Genomic DNA, 8,588 nt, shown 5'->3' with positions numbered 1-8,588 from the left:
CCTTTACTGTCTCTTTGTAAGGTATCCATGAGGTTTGGTATACTTCGACCCAACTGGCTTGAGGCATCCTCCATTCCTGGCAATCCCTACTTTCTGAAGGAATTTCAGTTTCTGCATTTTGCACTAGATCTTCTTCTTCTCCTGCTAAAGGAACTAGTTCTGGTGCTGCTCTTATCATAGCTAGTCTTAACTGACTTAGCTTAAGATTATAAGGAGATTCGTCTTCTGAATCTTCCTCGTCTTCTTCATCTCCGGATTCAGAATATTATGAGAAAATAGAGTAAACACTCTCATCATCTGAGTCTATTTCCTCACCCCAAATCGGTTCATAAAGCAGTTTTGAAGTATCTTCTATCAAAATACTTTTGAGGCTACCCTTCCTTTTTTCTACTTCTGGACAATTATTAGCCTTATGGCCCTTCTTACCACAAAACCAACAACAGTTACAATTTTCCAAGGATTTTCCTTGTGGACATTTGGGATTTCATCCATATTTCTTTTTGAATGATTCATTGACATCTTCTTTTACCCTACTGGGTCTAAGATATCTTTTTTCTGGGTATTTCTGCCCTTTTCTAGAGCTCTTTCTTTTCCCAAATTTCTTCCAAGTCTTTCCTTTGACTTTGGATACTTTAGTCTTTTTCTTATGGAAAACTCCATCTACACAACTAGTTTTTACTCGTTCTGAGTATTTAGTTGGTTTCTGGTTACATCCATATCTTCCTGCTACCCCACTTATCTTGGGACAATAGTCTGAATTCATATAAGACATGTTCCTTACATCCTAAAACATATGCCTCTGCATACAATAAAGTCTTATCATTTGCCTTACTGTCTTCGCTCTGACTCCAAGAGTATCTGATACTTCTATATCTCTCTCTAGTATCTGCTTAACAACTTGTTTTACCTCTTCTGGCCAACTATCTGGTAATTTATTGATGACTTCCTTTGCATACGCTTGATCTTGTGGTCCGAGCTTGTAATACCAATATTGATATTCACAAAGAAACTCCTCAAAGTAACACATGTCACAGATATGAATCTTTGTGAGAGCCATCTTGGCCTTGTCAACTTGCTCGTCCCCTCTATCAAGTAGCGAGTATACTACAAACTCCTGTTTAAGGAAATCAGCTATGATAGCTATTACTTCATCTAGAGTTTTGATGGTGTTAATAATGATGGTACTCACATCTGAGTTCCTTTGAAGTATCTCCCAAAAATCTCCAACATTTCCTCTTAGTGTGGCTACTGCAATTTTATATGCTTGCTCCACCGACCAAGATTCAATTCCTCTGCTAAGGATATGATATCTAATATCCATAGCCCAATCATCAATTGCAACTGTAGGATCCTTCTCGCAATTAAGCCTAAGGATGGTTCCGTTCTGGGGTACTCCCTCTGGAACACTTTTCCTTGGTCTGAATTCCTCCTGAATTCTTCCTGGATAATTTAAAACAGACTCCTGCTGTTTTACTGTGGTTTGGAGCATTTCCTTGAAAGCTAACTTCTTTCGTTCCCAAGGATGTGGTTCCATTCTTAGGGGCTGTCATATTGGCTTAGCATTCCAAGATGAAACTTCTGGAAAACTTGCTGGTACTGTTTCCCGAAAACTTGATGGTTCTGCTCCTGCAATTCCACTCTTATTGGACCCTTACTGGTTCTTGCAAGGATTCTTTCGGCACTGTCTAATTTCTTAGCCTTGAGGTCTTCTACCTCATTAAGCCTTTTATTGATTCTCTTTTGAATCTCTGAGACTTCATTCTCTATCCATTTTTCACGATGAAGAAGCTTATCCAACTCGTCCTGAGTATTCTGGATGCCTTCTATTATGTCTGACAAAACCTTTGTTTCATCAATGTCTCTGAGAGTACTCTAAACCTCCTGTTCCTGTGCATCTTCATTGTCTTTAGCAGTATATCTTCTTGATATGCTACTTCTAACTTGAGACGTTTGAGGGTCTTCTCCCCTACTGAGAGATTGTATTTTGTCCTCATAACTTTTCATTATTTTTCCTGTTTCTATTTTTTTACAATGAAGAAATATATTTTAAAAACATGTTGTTTATGTTGTCAGTTTTTTATTTCTATTGTCGGTTTTCTACTGTTTGCAAAAAAAATCAAAAATCATATTTTATGATTTTCAGTTGTTTTAACAACTTATTGCTAGAAATTTTAATATTCAAAAGTAGTTTTCAGATTAAATCATCCATTTTATACACTTTAAAATTAAACTAAAAAAAAAATGATCATATGAATTTAATTATAATTGAAATAAAAATATTCATAAATTTTAAAAATAATAATAAAGTTAGTTACAAAATATTTTTACTATTTTCCTGCTATCATGCCCAATAGAATTTTTATTATAAAGTAACATTTGAAAATATAGCAATTACGTAAAATAATTATAATAATTTTTTTATTATAGTATTTTTTAATGTCTATGATTTTTAAAATTTTAAAATTGTTTTGATAATATTATTTCATTTAAAGATGAAAATAATTTTTTAAAATTATTTTAATTTTGTAAATATTAACCAAACAGGTCACTAGTTTATGATTTTCAGTTTCAATTTTTGGTTTTTAGTTTTTAGTTTTTTTTTTTGTTTCTGGTTTTTATTCCTCTAATTTTTGACAATAATATCAAACAATCCCTTAAATTCTAATTTGTATTGAATTTAAATAAGATTTAGTATAAAATTGTATTGAAATTCCTCTAAATTCACTCAAATTCAAATTTAAAGTCCATTTAGTGCTCTCAAAAGTAGAATAAAAGTATTAGAAATGGCTAAAAAATATAATTAATGCATTGATAATATTATAATAGTTGAGAAAAGTCAAGAATAACAATGAAATTGAATATTTATTAAAAAATTAACTTTTAATTTTTACAAATATCAAATGTGTAATTTTTAAAAATATATTATTGGAAGAATGTTGAGTTTTTGAGTCCGATCTTTGTTTTTGATACTGACAAAGCATATGTATCTTACCTGTGCATTGAGCTTATGAACATGGTTAATTCTTTGCACGCATGAATGGTAAAGATACGGGTGATGTCATAAGGAACTCAATGCTCACACCGTATGATGGCATTTGGAGAAGTAAAAGGAATGAAGACCTATTTTCAATTGTATTTGCATTCGTTTTTATATTGGTCTGTAATAATTTATATCGGTCTGTAATAATCTCTACATGTCATGCATGTATATAATTGTAAGCTCAACAAGACCATAGTCTGACCATAGGGTACCAAATGTCATTAGGGCACCCTTCGGTCGACCCACGCCAAATTTTTGGAATTATCTCAAAACGGCTTCAGTAAGACCCTAGTATGACTCTAGGTCCCAACATTCACACATATATTATATAAAATACAGGAGTGTTAAAAATGCACTTAAATTGAATATTATTAGGGAAATTGAGAGAGCTCGGACGACCAAACCCTAAGAGTTCAAAATTCCTCAAGCGCCCGAACTGTTGAGAAGTCAACAGTTGACTTAAATTCTCAGGCAACCGAACAAAATTGTACATACTATTCACGGGCGCCCGAACCACCTGAAAAGAACATTTCATCAATTTGGACTACCGAGCGATTTAGTTCAAATTAAGCCCCGGGCGAGTGAACACATGAGTTCAAGCTACCCAACCTATGATCGGGTACCCAAAAGTCTGAAAAAATGTTTCTGACTTTGATTTGGGCCATCAAACTTTAACTTGGGCTGTTGTACTGATTTAAAAGACTTTTATTATTGTGTCTATTCGGGCAACCAAACCACGGTTCAGCCACCCGAACCTCGCTGGGTTAAAATTATTTTAACTGTGGTAAATTCGGGTTAATACTTCCTAAACACTTTGGAACTTTTCTAATAATTCCCAACAAGTCGCAAACGGTTATAATTTTACCCTAACCTATAAATATAGGTTCATTTGTGTAGATTAAAGAGAGATTAAGAAAAATCATTAGCCAAAATTCTCTCAAACCCAAAATCTCATTTTGCCTATAATACTTCCAAACACTCTCATACCTTCATTCTATTGATTAATTTTAGTTTTGTGAGAGTTCTTACTTGAATTATTGCTTAGTATTATTGCTTATACTCCTATTACTTTGCTTGGTTGATTGGTATTGATTTTAGGGAGTTAAGTAAGCTTTTCCCACAAATTTTATTTAATAAATCTTGTGTTGGGAAAAACTTAGTAGTTTAAGGATCTTTACATTGTCATCGTAAAGATTCCTATAGTTTGATTTTGTTGTGCAAAACGTTTTTTAACAAGTTATATTATTCTTTCAAACAACTCTTGAACATATTTTATTGAAGAAAATATTTTTAAATTGATTTAAAGATTATTGCAGCATCTATAATTTGTTTCAAAAAAATAACTTGATTAGAATACTCCTGAACATTCTTGCGATCATATCTTATTGAGTGTAGTTTGTACAAAAATATACATCACTAAGTTTACATTTTCTATATTGTTGATGTGTGATTGATTGAGTATACTGTGCGTATTGGGGTACATATCTGCTTTACATGAAAGTATAATCACTGTACCAGTTGTATTGTGAAAAATATTGTTATATTTTCAAGTGTGGCCTAAGATGGCTTGATCTAGTCTGGAAGAATCAGGTTGGAGTCAGTCTTGTGAATTTGACTTAGGGTCTTCTCCACCCTATAGGGAAAATTTGTAAAGGTTGAGATCAGTCATGTGCTAATTGACCTAATTATATTAGGTGCCGCTCCACCTGTTAAGTGAGCATTAGTGGAATTCTCGAGCTTGCGAGTTAAAGGCAAGGACGTACGCACAGTTGGCCGAACACCGATAATATTTCTTGTGCGTGTTTTTAATTTTCGCTTTTTAAATTTCAGTACATGAATGTTTATATTTTTACTATTGTCAATGATTGAGTTTATAATAGTATAAACAAACCCTAAATTGAGTAATACTGTTATTAAACCGATTAACCTAAGTAATAATTTTTAAATATCCAATTCACTCCCTCTACTAGAAAGTACACCGAAACTAACAAAGTAAGTATTCAAATCCTAGGGCTGGTAAAAGGAGACCATTTTTATGGGCAAAAACGCACGTACATAAAAAACCTAAGTGACCACGAGGAGCTCGAGCTTATTAAAATAATTCAACATGGTGTAGGGCAAGACGGTCTAAGTGCATTCAATTCAATCCACCCACCCCCCCCCCCCCCCCCTCCCTCCCCCCCTTTCTTTTTTCTCTCTGTCTCTCTCTATATAATCCATTCAATCAAAATCACTATAGATAGAATTCCATTTCCGATCCAGCAGGAAATTAACAGAGATCAGAGAGAGAGAGAGAATTAAGAATTTAAGACATGGGTTTGCAGTCATCTCTAATGGCGTTTCTATGCCTACTTCTGGTTTTCGACCAGTGCTTCGCGGGCGACGACGGCTCTCTGTCGGCGTACGACGTTCTGGAGGAATACGGCTTTCCGATCGGGCTCCTGCCGCAGGGGATCGTGGGGTACGAGCTGGATCGGAGCACGGGAAAGTTCACGGCGCACCTCAGCGGCACGTGCAGCTTCTCCCTGGAGAACGACTACAAGCTCAAGTATAAGACGACGGTGTCCGGCGTGATATCCAAGGGGCGGCTGAGCAAGCTGAAAGGGGTGAGCGTCAAGGTGCTGCTGCTCTGGTTCAACATCGTGGAGGTGGTCCGCGACGGCGACGACCTCGAGTTCTCCGTCGGCATCGCCTCCGCCAACTTCCCCGTGGACAACTTCGCGGAGTGCCCGCAGTGCGGCTGCGGCCTCGACTGTGTTAATGCTAATGCTACTGGGGAAGAAGGGGAGAAGAAGAGAAAGATTAAGTTGAATCGCTTTGTGTCTTCTTCTTAATTAATGGCCTTAATGAATTAGGTGAGTTTTTATTTATTACTTTATCTTTTTTTCCTTTTTTTTTTTTTCAAGTTTGTAATGAGATGTGCTCCACATCCATTGGAGAATAGCACTGGTTAGAATTGGATTTAGATTTTATTAACTGCAGTTTATATTTTAGAAATGCAAAATAATAATAATAATAATAATAATAATAATAAAATAAATAAATAAACCAATTTGAGTTCTAAAATTCATCTTTAAATACAAACTTAACATAGTAATTCTGCAATATATAACTATCCCTTTAAATACATATTTAATATTGATCAAATTAAAGTTGTTACCATTGTTCTTAACTTTAAAACTATTTTATTAGGATTAGATAACTTAAGAATTTAGACCTTCAAAAATTATGTTGGATAAATTGTTTTAAAACTTGATATACATTGTTGGTCCACTATCTCTTAAGTTTTTAGGTACAGTTGCAATCTAACATGGTATCAGAGTTGATTATTAGAAGGTTTTGGTTCTAGTCTCGTTGCTTGTATTTATTTTATGATATTTAAAAATTTATCGTTTGTTTATCTCTCCACCTGCTGTTGGGCTGCATGTGCGGAGGGAGTGTTAAAGATGGATATATATTGTTTACATATAAGGTAATAGCTTAAGCTTTTAGGTAAATGGATAATCTAACAAAACTAATTATTATAATTTTGAAATTATAGAAATTTTTTTTGTGATTCAATATTGAAAATTTTATTCAAATATGAGAAGTGAGAAAATTTTTATTTTTCAAGATGCGAGGGTATTTTACATATAATAAATGGCATACAAATATTCAATGTTTCTCATCTTATGAGTGGAAGATTGATTTAATGATGTCAAGAGTAGACTGACTTCTCACGCCGAAAGCATTTGATTTTTATATGATATTTTTAATAAAAAAATAGAAAGGTTTTTAAATAAAGTGATCTTATCTTTTCCTATTATTATTTGACTAAATAAATGAAGTTGAAAACTATAGATTAAATAATTCTTGCTTAAACTAATTAGTGGGCAGCTTTGTTTTGTTTTTTTCATCCATTTTCTTACTCACTTAGAAAAATATTGAATTTGGACGAAGTAGCTAAGACCTCGTTTTCATCTATTTTCTTTTTTTAAATTTGATAATTGCTGTCCCACTTTGTGATTCCTTAAAAAATAAGCAAAATAATAATAAAAAATATTTTTAAAAAAAATTAATACCAAAGGTGGCACATCGTCATTTAAATTTGATATTTACTTTGTATATTTTTTAAAGAAAATAATTTATGACAATTGGTGGGCCAAAGCTCGATTTTTATTTCTTTGTTAAAAGTTTTAAAAATAACTGAAGCATAAATATATTGGGAGTGGATGAAGTTAGGTCTGAAAAATATATTGGGCATGAACCCCCAATATCTAATTACTAATTTGAATGGGTTATGGTAGGTAATTTTTAGACCAAAATTAGAAATTTTCATTTTATTTATATTTTTTTGGTTTTATTTGAAAATTAAAATATATCTAAAAAAATAGAAAAATATTTTTAAAATTTACGTATACAAAATTAATAAATAAAAAAGTTTGATTACGTAAGCGATTAATATTTAACTTTTGTTTTTATTTTTATTTATTTTTGATAACTCGGGGACTCTAGCCACCATTGCGCCACTTTGGACACACTATGGTGTGGCGCCAAACCCAGGAGGGTGAACGCCGCTTGCCCATTGACACATCATTAGTAAGTCACTGGCGTAATGCCTCAAGGGGGAATCGAACGCATGACCTTAGGGGTCACCAAAGGCACAAGTCATCCTCACCACTTGAGCTGACTCGACAGAGCTAAACTTTTATTTTTTTTATTCATACTAGAACGATCTTTTATTTTTAATTTGAAAAATAAATTTTTTTCTCATTTTATTTTTTCAAATAAATTTCCTTCTCACTTTCAGTGCTATATAATGATATTAGTTTGAACAATTTTAGGCTCCTTTACAACTTGAAAAATATGAGAAGGGGGGCAAAGGAATATGATTTTTCTTTTTTGATTAACAAAAATTTTGAGAAATAAAATAAAAAGATATAGCAATTTAATGAATAAAAATATTAATTAATGATGTGTAAAATCAAAATTTTGTTCATAAATTTATTTTCTTTTTCACTTTTCTTTATAACCAAACATTAAAGTGTAAATTTTTTGAAAATTTTCTTTGCCCCTTCATTATTTTTTAAATTTCAAACAAACACTTAATCGTGCTCTACCTTCAAAAAAAAAAAAAAGAATCACCCTGATTTGGAGAGGGTTGGTGGAGAAAAACACATGACTATACTTAGCAAAGCCTTGGCTTGAAAATTTTAAAATTCAAGTAAAGTTTAACATTTTTGAAATCTAGAAAATGTTAAATCAAATAACATGCATCGCGTATGATTAAATAATACTAAATTTTATTCTAATTTTTAAAATGTAGAAATGAACCATACAATGAACTAGAAATTTATAAACAGAAGAGAAAATGTTTTTCAGCCCACAAAATTTGTTTTCATCTTTCTTGAAGTCAAAGTAATATATATATATATAGGAATTAAATGTCTTGTGCCTACCAAGCAAGGGAAGAACTAGTCAAATTTTGTTCAGGTATTTTACTCGAGATTTTAAAATTTTCTCTTCGATTGTTCATTGTATCAAATGTTAATTTGTTCTTGATTGTCAT

At 32.5% G+C, this 8,588-nt stretch overlaps 1 protein-coding gene across 1 annotated transcript; it reads left to right on the top strand.

Moving 5' to 3' along the window:
• The first annotated feature begins 5,131 nt into the window (after positions 1–5,131).
• Positions 5,132–6,037, top strand: LOC131155576 (uncharacterized). Its single transcript, XM_058108801.1, has one exon. It carries the CDS (start codon positions 5,353–5,355, stop codon positions 5,872–5,874), a length of 522 nt encoding a protein of 173 aa, XP_057964784.1. The 5' UTR covers positions 5,132–5,352; the 3' UTR covers positions 5,875–6,037.
• Positions 6,038–8,588: the final 2,551 nt, after the last annotated feature.

The sequence above is a fragment of the Malania oleifera genome, chromosome 5 (genome assembly GCF_029873635.1).
Source record: "Malania oleifera isolate guangnan ecotype guangnan chromosome 5, ASM2987363v1, whole genome shotgun sequence".
Classification (NCBI taxonomy): domain Eukaryota; kingdom Viridiplantae; phylum Streptophyta; class Magnoliopsida; order Santalales; family Ximeniaceae; genus Malania; species Malania oleifera.
This window is presented reverse-complemented; position numbering and strand designations above follow the sequence as displayed.

What these genes read in the sequence shown, in the direction of transcription:
- LOC131155576 (XM_058108801.1), top strand. Translation starts at nt 5,353, where the DNA reads ATGGGTTTGCAGTCATCTCTAATGGCGTTTCTATGCCTACTTCTGGTT.